This window comes from Gallinula chloropus (assembly GCF_964237585.1).
Source record: "Gallinula chloropus genome assembly, chromosome: 35".
Classification (NCBI taxonomy): Eukaryota; Metazoa; Chordata; class Aves; order Gruiformes; family Rallidae; genus Gallinula; species Gallinula chloropus.
The window spans coordinates 1,551,822-1,570,230 of record NC_140120.1 but is presented as its reverse complement, the minus strand read 5'-3'; the positions used below and the strand labels follow the sequence as shown (position 1 = coordinate 1,570,230).

At 50.5% G+C, this 18,409-nt stretch overlaps 2 protein-coding genes across 2 annotated transcripts in view; one reads left to right on the top strand and one right to left on the bottom strand.

Moving 5' to 3' along the window:
- The window catches only part of LOC311203116 (scavenger receptor cysteine-rich type 1 protein M130-like), a gene marked incomplete at both ends in the record, with an annotated part of 343,740 nt that overhangs the window by 28,976 nt on the left and 296,355 nt on the right, over window positions 1-18,409 (top strand). The window lies entirely within an intron of this gene.
- Window positions 8,711-9,634, bottom strand: LOC311203063 (olfactory receptor 14A16-like; the record flags this gene model as incomplete). The annotated part of the gene is made up of 1 exon (XM_084277698.1): window positions 8,711-9,634. The coding sequence occupies one exon, from the start codon at window positions 9,632-9,634 to the stop codon at window positions 8,711-8,713; it is 924 nt and encodes a 307-aa protein (XP_084133824.1).

Below are 18,409 nucleotides of genomic sequence, written 5' to 3'. Positions count from 1 at the left end.
CACAGGACGGCTTTGGAGCTCTGCCCTGTGAGACTGGATTCCTCAGCTCTCTGTGGGGTCCAGTTTCTTTGACAGTAAAATACAGGACATGAAAACAGAGCGTCCAGCACAGGGCAGCTGAGACCAGGGCTGATGGACAGAGCAGCTCTTCCCAAGCTGCACTCAGGGGAAGGTTTCACTGGCACTGCAGCAGCAATGTCAGGGAGTTCTGACAGAAGAAACACTCCTCAGGTACAGGTAGGAGAAAACCAGATCTCCAAAGGAGTTCTGAAGAGCCCACAGCCAACCGTCCTCCCAGCAGTGGCATGCTCAAGCCAGTACAAAGCAGAGCTCCCAAAAGGGAACTGTTAGAAGTACTTCCTGAATACAGAGAGTCAATCTGAGGGTGTTCCCTAAGAACTGGAAGAAGTTTTCCTCAAGGAAGATTTCCATTACTTCTCATTGTGCCTTTTCCTCCTCTGACAGGTCTCCACACTTGATGGCAGCAGATGTCCAACAGCAGCTCCATCAGCCAGTTCCTCCTCCTGCCCTTTGCACACACACGGGAGCTGCACCTCCTGCACTTCTGCCTCTTCCTGGGCATCTACCTGGCTGCTCTCCTGGGCAATGGCCTCATCATCATCACAATAGCCTGTCACCAGCGCCTCCACACCCCCATGTATTTCTTCCTCCTTAACCTCTCTGTTACTGACCTTGGCTGCATCTCCACCACTGTACCCAAATCCATGGCCAATTCCTTGTGGGACACCAGGGCCATTTCCTACAGAGGATGTCTGGCTCAACTCTTTTTCTTTATATTTTTTCTCTCAACAGAGTACTTTGTTCTCACTGTCATGGCCTATGACCGCTACGTTGCCATCTGCCACCCCCTGCACTACGGGACCCTCCTGGGCAGCAGAGCTTGTGTCCACATGGCAGCAGCTGCCTGGGGCTGTGGGTTTCTCAATGCTGTGCTGCACACAGCCTGTACATTTTCACTGCCCCTCTGCCATGGCAATGCCCTTGACCAGTTCTTCTGTGAAATCCCCCAGATCCTCAAGCTCTCCTGCTCAGATGCCTACCTCAGGGAAACTGGAGCCATTGTGATCAGTCTTTCTTTAGCTTTTGGGTGTCTTGTGTTCATTGTGGAGTCCTACGTACAAATCTTCAGGGTTGTGCTGAGGATCCCTTCAGAGAAGGGATGGTACAAAGCATTTTCCATGTGCCTCCCTCACCTGGCCGTGGTCTCCCTTTTTATCAGCACTGACATGGCTGCCTACCTGAAACCTCCCTCCATTTCCTCCCCAATTCTGGATATGGTAGTGTCATTTCTTTACTCGGTGTTTCCACCAGCAGTGAACCCCGTCATCTACAGCATGAGGAACCAGGAGCTCAAGGACGCCATGTGGAAACTGATGACTGGATGTTTTTAGCAGTAATAAACTAAGTAGCAATAAACTTCTCATCTTCTCCTGAATATCACTGGCCATGCAACTCATATCAGGACCAGTCTGTACTTGGATGGTTTTTTAGTTGTTGTTTTTTTTCCTTCTAGTTTGTCTAAGCTATAATAACCTGATGCATGTTCATCCCATTCCTTATACTGTACCTCCCTGTCTTGCTTACCCAGACACTCTGTAAGAAAAAGCTGTGCTCTCTTTGCATCATGTCTGCCTGGTAAGGTGCACAAATTTCTCCATCAGGATGCTTTTGGAGACCGTGATGAAGGCTTCAATGAAGTTCAGGTAGACCACATCAACAGCCTTCTCCTCATCCACTGAGCAGCAGGTCACCTCGTCATAGAAGGAGATCAGGTTGGTCAAGCACCATCTTGCCTTTTCCAAACCCATGCTGACTGGGCCTGATCGCCTGATGTCCTGCAGGTGTTGTATGACTGTAGTCAAGGTGATTTGTTCCATCACCTTCCCCAGCACCGAGGTCACCTTTCTTTTAGATGGGTGTCACATGTGCCAGCTTCCAGTCAGGTGGAACCACCTCAATCAGCCAGGGCTGCTGGTGAATAAGGCAAAGTGGCTTGGTGAGCACATCTGCCAGGTACCCTTGGGTGTTCCCATCTGGACCCATTGACTTGTGCAAATCAAGGTGGCTGAGTAGGTCCCTAACCAGTTCCCCTACAATTTTGGGGGCATTGTCTACTTCTGGTCCCCATCTTTCTTCCCAGGGGTCTGGGTATCAGGAGGAGACAACTGGTTTTACTGCTAAGGACTGAGGAAAAAATGACATTAAGTACCTCCACCTTTTCTTCATCCTCTGTCACAGTAGTTGACCTGGGTCCAATAAAGGTGGGAGATTCTTCCTGGCCCTCCTTTTGTTATTAACCTATTTGAATAATTACTATTAACCATATTTACCATTAATATTATTGTTAACATTAATATTTGTTAAATCATTATTAGTAGTAATTATAAATTTATTAATGTATTTATAGAATTATTAAGAAAAGGAGGGCCAGGGAGAATCTCCCACCTTTATAGTTGTTGTGGTTTTACCCCGGCTGAGAGCTGAGATCCACACAGCTGCCTGCTCCTTAAAGAAAAAGAGCAGGGGAAGAGAGAAGGGGGGGTTAGAGGCAAGGGAAGGGAAAAGGAAGGGGCAAATAACCCCAAAACCAAGAAACTAAGAGGCCCGTGGGTTGGGATAAGGATAGTTTACTAAGATAACAGAAATAAAATATAACAATGCTGACAAGACTTTAGAGCAAAAATCTATGAAGCTGTTGATACCCAATGCAGTTTCTCACCAAACCCACAGCTCAGGCCGTGCCACCCAGAGCCGCCCCAGAACCCGACCGTCCCCCAAGAACTGCGCGTCCCGGAGCCTTCCTCCCGTCAGCCCCCGATATCCTGGGCAGGACGTAGTTGGCGTGGAATACTCCCTTTGGCCAGTTTGGGTCACCTGTCCTGGCTCCCCCCCTCCTTTCTCATGAACAGAGAAATATGAAGAGCTGAGAAAGTCCTTGACTGTCTGACAGCAACTAGAAACATCAGGGTGTTATCAGCACTGCTTTCATTTTAACTCTCAAACACAGCATTCCATCTGCTGCTACAGATGAAGTTAACTCCATCCTGACCAAAAACAGGACAATGGTAGGTAACAAAAAAAATCTGTGAGGGCTGAAAAAGTTTCCAAGCCAGAAACCTCCTCAGGTAGCCCACTAGCAGCCCCCGTAACCTTGGGGGTCAGGGCTTTCCCAGCCAAGAGAATGGTCCAAAGAGTCCCTGATTTCATTTTGTGGCTCTACTAGTGTCCTCCTTGGAAAATTCTAAACATACAGCAATAGCTCCCTACTAAATCTATGAAGGCTGAATGATGTTCCTGGCCTGAAACCTCCGCAGGTAGCCCACATACAGCCCTGCAAGGGATGAAAAACATTCCTGGCCTGAAACCTACCCAAGAAGGACACAAGCAACCCACATTAACACTGGAGCTCAGGGCTTTCACACTCAAGGGTGTCATCCTAACACGGCCTGCTTCATTTTCAGGCTCTACCAGCATCCATCTCAAATATGCTAAAAAAAAAAAAACAGTCAGGCACTTTGAGGACAGTTCCCTTCGGTGTGAAAGCCCTGAACCCCAAGGTTAGTGGTCCTGTTTGTAGTCAACATGGCAAGGTTTGAGACCAGGGATATCTTTGATCCCTCACACCATTTGTTTTGGAGCAATTTTGAAGATGGATGCTTACACCTACTTACACCCACTTACACCACAAGAAAAGCACCAGGTGTCCAGCACTAGGTTTGTCCTTATGGGCTGGGTGGCCAAGGAGATGTGTAGGATGCCCGGCATCTGTGCCCTGTGCATGGCTACCACGGGCAGGGAGAGTGCCTGAGGCCTGCTGGGCACAGGGATGCCTGGGGACCAGCACCCCAAAGGCCTTCCTCCAAAGGGTGCTGGGCTAAGGGGTGGCAGGCAGGGCTGTGGTGGGCAGGACCTGGGTGGGTGAGGCGTGTGTGGGCAGGGCTTCTGTGGATGGAGCTTTGATGGACAGAACTTAATTGGGACGGGCTTCTCTGGGGGGAGCTGCAGTGGGCAGGGCTTCACACCAGACATCACTGCCACCTCACAATGCTGTCACCTGACAACACAGCAGTCACCATGTCCCCAGGCAATATAAAAGGCAGCAGCCTGCCCTGTCCCACAGACAGAGCTGCCACAGGGACAGCTAGAAGACCTCCTAAGAGGGAGCCCTTCAGGAGCAGCTGGAATTCCCTGGCAGAGCTTGAGGGAGGCAGAACAAAAGCAGGAAGAGGCTAATGGATCTACTTTGCTGCTGGCAAAGCCACCTTTAAAGCCCATCTGCTGGATGGAAAACCTGCTTCAGGAGATTACAGCCACCACCGATCCCTGCAGTTGCAGGAGGTGCTCAGGCCTTTTCCTCTGGAGAGCCATGGCCAGGGCAAGGGAATGCCTCTGGAGAAGCCCTGCAGAGCTCACCAACCTCACCTGCCATGGAGCCAGGGGCAGCAGTGCAGCTGTAAGCAATGGGATGGAGAGAAGTGGACAGGGTCCCACTGCTTTGCAGCACCCGCTGGTGTCCCCAGTAGGTGCAAGGGAAGGACACTGGTCCCCAGGATCCATCAGGCTGGGGGCACCTGGCCCCTCGGGGCAGCCCCTGAGATGGCTTCAGGCTCAGGGAGAACAGGGCTGGGGCATCTCCTGGGAGGCGTGAGCAGCCGGTGTGAGGAGGGAGCCGGTCTTGCTCCCGTGCTCAGGGAACAGCCGATCGCCAGCTCTGCTGCTGGGGTCAGGAAGGAATTTTCCTCCGAGGCGGATTGGCACTGGTCCCCGGGGGTTTTTTGCCTTCCTCTGCAGCCCTGAGCAGGACCCCTTGTCAGGGCTCCTCCGGCCTGTCTGGGCTGGCTCACTGCCTGCTGCTGCTCATGCTCCTCGAAGGTGGCACCTCGTGCCCTGCATCCATTGGAAGGGAGCTCTCTGGACTGCCAGATCCAGCTCCAAGGGAGGCTGTCTTCTTCTCCTCAGTAGCACTGAGCACAGCCTCTAGTCAGGGCTCCTCTGGGCCCTTTTGGCTAGGTTCTTGCCTGCTGCTCTGGCACCTCCAAGGTGCCACTCAGGCCCTGCCTCTCTCAGGCTCTCTTGCCCACGGCAGGTTCATAGAGGGAGTGAGCTCTTCTCTTCCCTTGGCTCCATTTCCCCAGGAGTTCTTGCTTGTGTGAAACAGCCTGGAAGTGCTTGGAAGGGCTGTGGACTTGCTGCACCATCAGGAAGGAGCTGCTGCTTTTCCCCTCTGCCCATGGGCAATACAGGCTCAGGGCAGCACTTTCAAGGGAGCATTTTTCATGTGTCCCTGGACAAGAAGCACAGGTTTGGGGATGCCAGAAGGAAGCTTCTGTCATTACTGGGTGCCATACTTTGGCAAATAGCCCATAGTACCACACACCACCTCTTTCTTTTGTGTGTGGTCTGTCCAGATCCTCATCTTTCATGTTCTTGCTCTTCAAGAAACCGGGATGTCTCGGCCTCTGTCCTGGCTGCTGCTCTCTGCAGCGCTGGGACTTGCCTTTGCCAGGCTGCAAGGGGTGTTTTTACACAACTGAAGAGTGCATCAGCCTGCTCCTGTCTTCATGACAGTGAGCACTGGCTCTCAAGTGATCTAAAAAATAAAAGCAAATCCAGTTTCCATGTGTGTCCTTTGTGTTCTGTGTCCTTGGAAGTGGTTTTGCAGCTGAAATCCCACTGTCACTTCAGGCTGGTAAGATTGTTAGTCATGGTGAGTGCATGGGATGGGATGGGATGGGATGGGATGGGATGGGATGGGATGGGATGGGGTGGGATGGAAGAGGAGAATATGCTTCTGACGAGCTCTGACCTGGGACTGAGAACTCCATGCAGGAGAGCAGCTCTCTGCAGTGCAGGTCCCAGGCCCAGCCAGGAGACAGTGGCAGAGATGGGCACAGCTGCACCAGGGCTCAGGCAGGGACAGAAGGCCCCTGGCTCAGCTAAGCCATGTCCCTGGAGCCCTTGGCAGGAGACAGTGTGGGTGCAGGTCCCAGGGGAGGTCGGTCCCAGCCAGTGAGACCCACGAGCCCCCCAGGATCCTGAAGTAGATTTTGAAAAGTTTCCAAGCCACAGAAAGAAAAATGTGGTCAGTCAGTGACTGTAAATAATACTTCTGTGTACATCAGTGCCCCTATTTGATTCCTTGACATGTAAAGTGCAGGCTCCTTGAAGGGTTATTCCATGCTCTTTGCACCAGGGAAAAGGAGTCATTCCCAAGGGAAGCAACGGTGCCTGCAGGTCCCTGTGACACCATCACCATCTAACTGAAATTGGCAGCTTGGCTTCCTCTCTGCTTGCAGTGGAGCAGATGTTCACACAGACTCAAACCGAGCTGGTGAGGTCGAAGAACACAGGCAGCCACAGTGGTGAGCACATTGCCTGTCCCTCAGAAATCAGTACCAGTGATCCTCCCAGAGAGGAAAGGAGTGGCTTAAACCTGGAATTTCAGGCAAAAGGGAATGCACAATGCCTACCACTGTTGTATTGAACATCTCTGAAGTTTACACCATCCTTAGAGAGATGGGGCTGAAGGGCAGTCAGGAAAATGCATCCTTCAGGTCCAATTCAGTAAACCAAGCCAAATTAGGTGCTAATTTAGTTAGCAGTGGATATGGATCTGCTACTACTGGATATAAATCTTCAGTTATTTTATTTGTAGCTCTGAGATCCTGTACACTTCACATTGACACTTGTTAAGGTACCGCTCCTGTCTCCCCAAAAGGGAGGTGATGTATCTATGGCACCTCGTGCGCTTGGCTCGAGTACACAAACAGCATTCATGGCAGATCAGGCAGGCACTAATTCCTGCTCCACACACAGGCCACCTGATATTATTTGACCCTGCACTTCCTCCCATCTACTATTGATTTTTCACACTCTTTAAATTTCCACAAATTCCTAGTTTAAGCTGACCCGGATTAAAAACGTTATCCCAGTCAGACCAGGTCTCCCTGCATTCACCACACCAACAATTGTTCCCAAATTGTACAACCACCTCCTGCTTCCATGTGAAACATTCAAATACAAAGAGTGGTTTACATGAAAAATCTTCAGGCCCGTGTTTAGAACACCAGGGAGCAACAGTTGGCTCCAAACTTGCCATGTGTTTAACTCAGTCACTCGCCACTCACACCAGAGTGAACTCATTTCACTCACACAAACAGTTCACCAAATCTAAATACTCAGCTCCTTATGACAGGATCCAAAGGCAATACCAATCAATCAATGCCCAGAGCAGCAACTCCCTGTGGGGAATCAAACCCTGGTCTCCCTCATGACAGGCAGGAGTTCTCCACTGAGCCACAGGGTACGCTGGTACAGAAGGGCGCAGCAAGTCTCTACGCTCACTTTGTGCTCCCTGAAACGTTCCCCATTCAAAGGGTGCCCCTCGTAGCCAAACAATGGACGGTGCCATGGGGTGTTTCTAGAGCAGATGACAAAACTGAACACAACACACTCCAGCCACTATAGCAAGGAGGACCCAGACCGGCCTCAGATTCCCATATGCAACGTTGCTACCAACGTTGCTACAGAAAGCCCTTACAAGCATGTCTCTCCAACTCATTTTCATTAAAAAATATCAGGCTTTTACAACTATTTGGATGTTAGTGATGTCCTTAGTGATGAAGATTTCAAAGGAATTTTCCTGAAGGACCTTTTTTTCAGTCATGGGTATTTTCAGTCCTGGCTCAGTTGATTGATAGAAGAAGTGGCAGCAGCATTCTGTGATGGACATGGGTCTGCTAAGGAGATCTGGACAGGCAGGAAAAGCAGTCTCTGGAGATCCAACCCTGCATGGAGAACCTTGCTCTTCCCCAAGCCCAGCAGTTCCCTCACTGGCCTCCTGAGACTACCAACACTTTTCCTGGCATCATCTCTGCTCACAGGCACAGACAGATTTCTCTGACAACAAACAGCAGTTCAACATGACGCAGTTTAATAACCATGAAATCTCTCTCCTCAGCTGCTGCTACGGCCAAGAAGCGTGTGAAGGGGGTCAGCTTTCAGAGCAGATTCTCTCCCAGAACATTGCTTTTAATCACATACACAGAAAGGTTATCAATACACTGCACTTCTGACAGAACAGTTCATGAGACTTCTGAGGGATGGGACATTTTCTAACCCTCTGAAGCTGAAAGCAGAAACCAGAGAGTTGAAAGGCATCTGAACGACCAAGAGCAAGCAGAAATGGAAACCAATGAGTAAAGTGAAGTGCAAACATCCATCTAGTTTGCTGAAAAGATGTCCTTAGGCATGGCCACTGATCAGGAGAGGTGGAAACTCCTGAATGACGAGGGAGATGAAAGAGACAGACTAATGCTAATGCAGGTACAGGGGAAGGGGAGTAATTCTCCTGTCATTGGTACAACTCAATTATAAAAAAATACAGTCCAATTATAAAAAAAGATGTGGTTTCTTATAATTTGAAAGGGGGGAAAAAATAAAATTGTGGGTGATTGCAGACAGATGTGATGCACAAAGAGCACAGCTGGTCATTACGCAGTGGCTGGGTCACACAAGACCAGGAGATACTGCATTAGGACAGAGATGAATGTGCACCTTGTTATAGCTTAGAGACACTAGAAATAAGAAAAAACAAACCAATTAGTAAACCCCCTATAAATACATAATGGTACTAACGTGGCATGCATGGCCAGTGATAAGCAGAAGGAGATGAACAGTTTATTGCTGCTTAAAAACATACAGCGCTTAGTTTCCACATGGCATCCTTGAGCTCCTGGTTCCTCATGCTGTAGATGAGGGGGTTCACTGCTGGTGGAAACACTGAGTAAAGAAATGTCACTATGAGGTCCAAAAAAGAGAAGGAGAGGGAGGGGGGCTTCAGGTAGGCAAAAATGATTGTGCTGATAAACAGGGATACCACAGCCAGATGAGGGAGGCAGGTGGAAAAGGCTTTGTGCCGTCCCTGCTGCGAGGGGATCCTCAGCACAGCCCTGAAGATCTGCACATAGGACACCACAATGAACACAAAACACCCAAAATCTAAACAGAGACTGACCACAATGACTCCATTTTCCCTGAGGTAGGCATCTGAGCAGGAGAGCTTGAGGATCTGGGGGATTTCACAGAAGAACTGGTCAACAGCATTGCCATGGCAGAGAGGGAGTGAAAATGTACAGCCTGTGTGCAGCAGAGAATTGAGAAACCCACTGGCCCAGGCAGCTGCTGCCATGTGGACACAAGCTCTGCTGCCCAGGAGGGTCCCGTAGTGCAGGGGGTGGCAGATGGCAATGTAGCGGTCATAGGCCATGACAGTGAGAAGACAGACCTCTGTGACGATCAAAAATGTAAAGAAAAATATTTGAGCCACACATCCTGTGTAGGAAATGGCCCTGGTGTTCCACAAGGAATTGGCCATGGATTTGGGAACAGTGGTGGAGATGCAACCAAAGTCCAGGACAGAGAGGTTGAGGAGGAAGAAGTACATGGGGGTGTGGAGGTGGTGGTCACAGGCTATGGTGATGATGATGAGGCCATTGCCCAGGAGAGCAGCCATGTAGATGCCCAGGAAGAGGCAGAAGTGCAGGAGCTGCAGCTCCCGTGTGTCTGCAAAGGGCAGGAGGAGGAACTGGCTGATGGAGCTGCTGTTGGACATCTGCTGCCATCAAGTGTGGAGACCTGTCCAAGGAGGAACATGCATTGAGAGTGAGGAACATCTCTTTCACTCTTACAGAATATCCTCAGATTGACTCTCTGGATCTCAGACTAAATCCCCTGTGGATAGGAACGAGCTTTTCAGCACTGTCACTCCAGTTTCACCTGAGGGCGGAGCAGAGCTTTGGAGCTTTGGTTTTCTCCTGCCTGTACCTGAGGAGTGTTTCTTCTGTCAGAACTCCCTGACATTGCTGCTGCAGTGCCAGTGAAACCTTCCCCTGAGTGCAGAGTGGGGAGAGCTGCTCTGTCCATCAGCCCTGCTCTCAGCTGCCCTGTGCTGGGAGCTTTGTGATCACACCCTGTTGTTCCTGTAGAATATCAGTTTCTGCACAGCAGCGGATATCAGGGAGGTCCCAAATCCCAAATGCCAGGGCATTTTTGGGACTAGCTGTTCTTTCTCCTTCCTAGCCAATGTCTCTACTTCCTGGAGCTTTCCCTGGAGCTGCTTCTCTTTGCACATGTCAACTCCTGGTCTGTGATCACAGACCTCATCCAACCTGCCCTGTGCTCAGCTCTGCTCTGCAGACCCCTCCTGGTATCAGGGCACTGCCCTGGGAACCTCTGTGTGTGCAGGGCTCAGGAGATCCTCTGATGTGGACATTCTTGAGGGGAGAAATAACTTCTCATCTCCCACAGTGAGCACAGCCCACAGGAGAGGAAGAGTTAAAGCAAAGACTCTGCCTTGCAGGAAAATGCTTCCTTGATGTTTTTCCTCAAAGTCCCTTTGGAGTGTCTCAAGGATCAGCTGGAGCTGGGAGCAAAGCTGACCCAGGCAGCACTATCTTACTGCAGAAGGAACTTACGCTGCTCTTCCCTGGGTAACTCCTTCATCCCCTAGGTCCTTTCTGTAACTCTATGTAAAGCCCACAAGCCAGGCTGAGTGCTGACCCTGGCAGCAGCAGAGTCTCTACCACAGCACACAACCCCCCGGGGCACAGGGACCCTGCTCACAAAGACAGCCCTGGGCACCCCTGGGTGCACACGCTGCTTCCCACCTCTGCAGCCATGCCCAGGAGGAGACAGCTGTCCTGCCCTGTCCCTCTGATGGGGCACAAGGGCATCCCTTCCAGGCAGCACTTTCTGATCCCATAGAGAACCTGTCCTCCTGACAGACCCCACACACTGCCCCATGCCCCAGCTTTAGGAGATCCCTCCAGGAACAGAACCTGCACTGCCCTGCACACACAGACATACCAGGCAGAGGCTGTGGAGATTTCTCCTCCAGTGAGCTCTCAGCATCCATCAGCTCTCTCAGCCTCACAGGTCTCCCCTCGGTGCCTCCAGGCAGTGTCCCCAGCCCTGTGTGCTTGGCAGAGGAGCTGCTCTGTGGCAGAGCTGTCTCTCTGCAGCGCTGCGGTGTTTCATGAGCTCCCACTGTCCCAGGAGACCAGACCAGCTCATCGTAGAGGATCACAGGAAGGCTTCATGTACTCCATCTGCCCTGGGCTCCTTCAAGGTGTCCCTGGAGCTTCAAGGAACTAACTTGGAAAGATAATGAAGTCCTCTCTGACATTCCCTCCCTCATCTGGGGAATAATCCTTATGTCCAGCAGAGTCCTTTCTCCTGATCAAACAAGAACTGTTCAGGAGAGTTAACTTTCCTTTTCTTCCCATGAGACAGTAACCCCAGGCAGGGACAGGGAGATGTCTCTTTCCCCCTGTGAATGGAAGGGAGTCAGACACATCACTCCAGACCCCTCATCCTTGCACTCCAGCCCTGGGGATTGAAGGGGATGAAGCTCTGGCCTCTGTCTGCCTCAAACCCACTAATGCTGGTCTCTTACCCTAGTCCTGGTAGGCACAAATGGACACCTTGTGTCTGGGAGATGCTGGTGCCAGTTCCCATGGGAAATTACTGGGGGTGTAGATATGTTTGTAAGATCCCCTCCTCCATGAGATGGGACTTCATCTGATTGATAATGCATGTCACCCTTATTTGACTGTACCCAAAACTGAAGACCAGGAATGACTCTTTGGGAGCCCATGGGAGAGGCTTCTGCTCCTCATGCACACCTGGGAGTTTGTGAGACAAATCCAGCATTTTAATTTCCTTGTCATAAATCTCTCCTCACTCCTGTCTTTTACTTCTGCAACACTTTTCCATACCCATTGTCAGCAGATGTCCAACAGCAGCTCCATCAGCCAGTTCCTGCTCCTGCCCTTTGCAGACACACGGGAGCTGCAGCTCCTGCACTTCTGCCTCTTCCTGGGCATCTACCTGGCTGCTCTCCTGGGCAAGAGTGTCATGATCATTACTGTAGCCTACGACCATTGACTCCACATGTCCATGTACTTCTTCATTTCAACCTCTTGTTGAAGTGGGTTGACCCAGGTGCTCACCAAAGCTGCTCTGTCACTCCCCTTCCTCTGCTGCATAAGGGAGAGAAGATGTAACAAAAGATGAGGATAAAGCCAGGGAGAGATCATGCAGAGGTCACTCTCCTGAGTTACTCTCAAAAAACCAATATAATTCATTACCCAATCAAAGAGAGCAGAGGAATAAGAATGAAAAAAATAATTAAGATACCCACAACCATCCCTCCCTGTTTTTCCCAGGGTCCCCTTCACTCTCTAATTCTCTCCTTCCTCTAACTGAGCAGCACAGGAGGATGGGGAATGGGCATTGGGGTCAGTTCATCACACATTGTCTCGGCCGCTCCTTCCTCCTCATGGGAGGACTCCTCACAGTCTCCCCGTGCTCCAGCATTGGGTCCCACCCACAGGACACAGTCCTCCATGAACCCCTCCAATGTGAGTCCTTCCCACATGGCTTCAGATCATCACCAACTGCTCCAGGGTGGGTCACTTGAATGGGGTGCCATCCTTCAGCACCAGACTGCTCCAGCCTGGGTCCTCCACAGCCCTGCCAGCAAACCTGCTCCAGCACAGGCTTCCTAGGAGGTCACAGACTCCTTCAAGTGTCTGCACCTGCCTGAGCACTGTGATGTCTGCAGGCTGCATGTAGAATCACTGTTCCACATCATCCAGCATGGGCTGAGGGGGAACAGCCTCATTCACCATGGTCTTCTGCATGGGCTGCAAGGGAATCTCTGCAATGAGGCTGGGAGGACCTTCTCCCCCTACTTCACTGACCTTGTTGTCTGCAAAGTTCCTTACACTTTCTCTCTCCTTTCTCTGACAGCAAAAAGCAACAGATAATTTTTAATTTCTTATTAAATATATTGTCACAGCAAATACATTTTCACTCCCCCTCTGCCATGGCAATGCTGCTGACAAGTTCTTCTGTGAGATCCTCAAGCTCTCTTGCTCACAGGCCTCGCTCAGGGAAATTGTGGCCAGAGCTTGTTTGGCTTTTGGGTGTTTTGTGTTCATTGTGGTGTCCTATGTGCAGATCTTCAGGGCTGTGCTGAGGATCCACGCGGAGCAGGGATGGTGCAGAGCCTTTTCCACCTGCCTTCCTTACATGGGAGTGGACTCCTCCTTTGTCAGCACTGACAGGATGGCATCCAGATGGGTCTTGAATATCTCCAGAGAAGGAGACTCTACTACCCACTCAGCAGACTGTCCCAGGGCTCTGTCACCTTTCCTTTGTTCCAACTTGGAGCCGTTGGCCCCTGTCCAGTCTCCAGAGACCACTTAACCTGGTAGAGGTATTTCTTTACATGGTGGTTCCACAAGCAGTGAACCCCCTCACCTACAGCATGAGGAACCAGGAGCTCAAGGATGCCCTGTGGAAACGGGACTGGATCTGTCTAAGCAGCAATAAACTCATCATATTCTTCATTGTATTGCTGGCCCTGTCGAGTCAATGAAATGTAATCATGCTGAATAGATTGATGGAGATGTCGCTTAAGAGACAATTAATATAACTTTAATATAAGAATTTTCATGTTCTTAAGAACAGATTTGTTTTGGATTTTAGTAGATGTGATTTTGCCCCAGCTGAGAGCTGAGCACCACACAGTTCCTTGTTCTTTAAAAGGAAGAAGTTGGGGGGACAAGTTGGAAGGGAGGGAGAGGAAAGGGAAAAAAACCCAAATCCCAGGAAACAAAACCTCACAGGTTGGGATAAGGATAGTTTACTAGAATAGCAGAAAGAGAGATATAGCAATGATAACAGGACTTTGTAGCAAAATATATGAAACTGGTGATACACAATGCAGTTTGTCACTGAACCACACAACTCAGGCTGTGTAGCCAGAGATGTCCTGAAAACGGGACCATACCCAAAACTGCACGTCCTGGAGCTGCCTCCTCCTCCTCCCACTAGCACCCGCTTTTATGCTGAGCATGATGTAATTGGCATGGAATACCCCCTTTGGCCAGTTTGGGTCACCTGTCCTGGCTGCGTCCCCTTCCTTCTCCTTAGTAGGGAAATAGGAACAACTGAAAAGTCCTTGACTGCTTGGCAACAACCAGAAACATCTGGGTGTTATCAGCACTGCTCTCATCCCAACTCCAAAACATGGCATTCCATGTCCTATTACAAAAGAAATTAACTCCATCCCAGCCATAACCAGGACACTGACATAATTTCCTTGTCAAAGGGGCTGGTTGGGGAGGAGTGGTCATGGCATGGTGCAGCACTCTGTTATTGTTGGGTTTGTAAGGTACTCCCTGTGCTGTCACTGGGTGTGAGTGCAATTGGGGCTGATATTGTTCCCCTTTTATGGTGCTTTTGTCAGTAAACTGTCCTTATCCCAACCCACAGAGGCTCTGTCTGTTTACCCTCTGGGAGTGAGCGAGCAGCATGTGGTGCTCAGCCATTGCTTGGGGCTGAACCACCACAGTTTCCAAGCCACAAGCAGTGAGCTTCTCTAAGAGAAAGTTCTGGAAAACTGTGTCCAAGGCCTTGCTGAAGTCAAGGTAGACAACATCCAGAGCCCTTCCCTTGTCCAAGAAGCAGGTCACCCTGTCATAGAGGGAGATTCAGTGGGTCAAACAGGAGCTGCCCTTATGAACCCAAGGTGACAGGGCCTGATCACCTGGGGGTTCTTCATGAACTGGATAATGCTGCTCAGGATGATCTGCTCCATCAGCTTCTCTGGGACTGAAGTCAAACTATCAGGCCTGTAATTTCCCTGATCTTCCTGCTGTCCCTTCTTATATAGGGGGTTACTTTGACTGATCCAGTCAGCCAGGACTGATGGAAAGTGGCTTGGTGAACCCCCCTTGCCAGCTCTTTCAGCACCCTTGGCTGCATCCCATTCAGCCCCACAGATCTCTGCACATCTCTGTGGTGCAGCAGGACCATCTCCTCCTGGATTGAGGGGGGCTCATTCTGCTCCCTGTCCCTGTCTCCCAGCTCAGGGAATTGGATTCTCTCTGTACAACTGCTCCTATTACTAAAGACAGTGGCAAAGATTTCATTAAGCACCTCAGCCTTGGCCTCATCTCTCAAAAATGTTTCCTCCTGAATCTGAGAGGGGATGGAGGGTCTCCCTGCTCTTTCTTTTATTTAAATGGAGGACAGATGAATTTCTAGCTGGGCTTTGGACCAACATTGAGGAGAAACTCTCATCCTGTTGCTCTTCCCTCAGCATTACACACCCCACGCTGCCCCAGGAAGAGCCTGAGCAATGCCTGAAGGACAGGACCTGTCTTCCCTGGGGCTGGGGGTCAGGGCTTGGCCTTTCTGCTTCATCAAACCAACCCAGGGCTTGCTCAGCATCTCAGCTGCTTGTACATTGCCTTTGCCTACCAGCCAACATGGCCTCCAATTACCTGTGCTAACGAGTCCCTGGGGAGGCTCAGCCAGCAATGGCTCTCAGTGGGACTCATTAATACTTCAGGTACTTTGGCTTCTGCTTTTGACATGGAGTTTGTTGTGTAATCTCCTCTCAGTACCTGAGCTTCAAGGACTCAGCACCAAATCACCCCAGGGTCATTAAACTAACAAGCAAGCCCTAACGAGCTATGTCTCTTCATGTAATTATCTTCAAGTCTTCAAGAGATGTACAGACCATTGAAGCTGTTTCAAAGGGAGCTCAGAGTAAAATTGATTTCTTTTTAAGGGTGTAGGTTATTATTTTCACTGTAGAGGAGAGGTGACAACCTCTGACTGAGATGGATCCAGGGTGCCTCCTAAGGAGGTCTGGACTGCTCTGAAAAAGGGTCCCTTGAGGCAGTGGGGACAACCTTGCTGCACATCTCCACAAGCCCACCATGACCCTCACCAGCCAACTGGGACTTGCATCCCTTGTCCTTACATCAGGTCTCTCTCTGCACTCCACAGTGGGGCATTACAGCCCCTCTGTACCAGCTCCCCTGCTTTCCTTAGAGAACTGGCTGCACACAGGCAGCACACAGGGAGTTATTTTCCCAACAACACAAGAAACCTGACAAGATTCACCATTAAATTCAACACTCCTCGCTCTGTGCCAAGTGCAATCTGCCACCAGTGAGGTTCACCTGCCACAAAGCTTAACCCTGTGAGAGATGTTCTAGTGAGGAAGGAGACTGTGAAATCACCACAACTCAAGAGCTGGCTAAAGACAGAATGAGTCAGACAACTGCCAGAAAGGCAAGGGTTTAACTCCCTGAAACTCAGAGCAGCAGCTGGATGGTTGGGAGGTGTCTGAATGGTCCAAGGGGAAGGGGAAGGGAAATCTGTTGAGCAACCAGAATCACTGGTGTGTAGATCCACTGTGGGAACAACGATTTCAGACATGGTCAATTGAATTTGGACAGGTAGAAATATGTGACAGACAGGGGAGATTAAATGCAGAGCTGTCCTGTTTCAGGCCAGGCAAGAGTTCACCTCCCCAGGCAGGCAGCAGAGGTGAGCTAAGTTAGCAGAGGTGACCTGAGTTAGCACAGCTGAGCTGAGTGTGTCCAGGCTGTTTTCCACACCACCTGACATCTCTCCCCCATAAAAGGGGCTGGTTGGGGAGGGACACTCCTGGGTTCCTTAAGGTTAGTCTGAGTGTTGCTGGGGTGTTTGGTTGGTCCTTGCATTGTGCAGTACCTTGTGGTCCTTTGGTCAGTAGAGTACTCTGTTATCACTGGATGTCAGTGTAGTTTGTGATGTGCTGTTATCATTTTTTCACAGTGATTTTGTCAGTAAACTGTCCTCCTCCCAGCCCGCAGAGGGTCTGTCTGTTTCTCCTCCGGGAGTGAGCATTATAACCTGATCCTTGTACATGAGAGAGCTGGGAATAATGAGAAAAGATTCCAGCTGCCTTCCAGGGGAGCACAACATCCCCTGGCTACTCCAAGGCTGAGACAATGGGGCACACAGCCTGGAATTAGAAGGCAGGGAGGCCAAGCAGCTGGGATCCCTGTTCAGAAAAGGAGCCATTGACAAGGTGATTGGAAAGAAGTCTCAAGCCCTCAGCCTCTGGAGGCCACTTCTGTCCAGTGTGGGGGAAAGGTACCCGTTCAGTGAAGATGTCATGTGTTGGCCAGGCAAGTGCATGACCACAGAGCAGAGTGTGCAGTGTTTGAGGGGATCAGCCATGTGAGAGATGAATTACTGTGATCCTGATGATCTGCAGCTACCCACCAATCCTGATGAAGTCCAATGTCCCTCACCCATGTGGTGTAGGTCTGTGTGGAGTGCACCAGCATCATATGCCAACTGACTGGCAGTAATAGATTGGGGAAAGGAAGAAGCACCAACAGTGGCTGAGGTGTCTGGCCAACTCCTGTGGGGGTGCCCTGTGGGGGTGGTTGCAGCAATGGAAACAAAGCAACTGGGAGAGCAGAGGCAAACCCATTTGGGCATGATGTAGATGGTGAGCAAAAAGGGGTGGATAATGTCCTGGTTCTGGTCAGGCCACAGTTATCTCACCTGTGCTGGCTGCTTGGGGAGGTTGAGTTAGCCCTGGCTGTTTTCCACACCACCTGACAGCACTTCTCCATAAAGGAGCTGGTTTGGGCACCACTCCTGGGTGCCTCCAGGGCAGTCTGAGTGCAGCTGGGGTGTTGGGTTGGTCCTCCTGTCCTGCAGCACTCTGTAATCCTCAGGTGGGTAAGGTACTCTGTGTTCTCACTGGGTATGAGTGTCATGGGCTGTTTATTGTTCTAGTTTCATGGTGCTTTTTTCAGTGAACTCTCCTTATCCCAACCGACAGAGGCTCTGTCTCTTTCTCCTCTGGGAGTGAGCCAGTGGTGTGTGGTGCTGAGACACTGTTTGGGGCTGAACCACCACAAGCATTTACAGCACTCTCTCCTCTTTTTATTGTTTTTCTATCTTGTCCTTTAAAGCCTCTTGCTGAGGCACCACAAGTCACCTGAGGCTTCTACACCCACACATTAACCACTGACACATCGGAGCTTCACTTCCAGCAGACCCTGGCAAAACCCTCCGTGGTTTTACAAAGAGAAACCTCAAGAACTTTTCCAACCAGAGCTGATCTGCCCCTTCTGATCTTGTGATGTTCTGCATCAGGGGATAACCACAACAGGGGTAGAACCAACACATTGTCCTGTTGTGTGACCAATCCAGCACTGGTGACACATGATAATTTATTCATTGCTGCCCAGTGCTTGCCCAGCATCAAGGCCCTTCCTGATTCACATGCTGCTGCACTAGAAAGTAAGCTGAGGGAGCACTGGTTGTTGTGAGGGAGGACTGCCAGGGCAGCTGATGCCAGCTGCCCAAAAGCATCTCCCATGCATGATGACATCATCAGTGAGCAGGGTTAAACCTCAACACCCGCACATCAAGGGAATTCAGACATGACTGGTGGAGCAGCAGTGTCAAGGAGGAGGCTTTGGGCGTTCTGAGGGATGCCACAGCAGCCAGAGCTGCT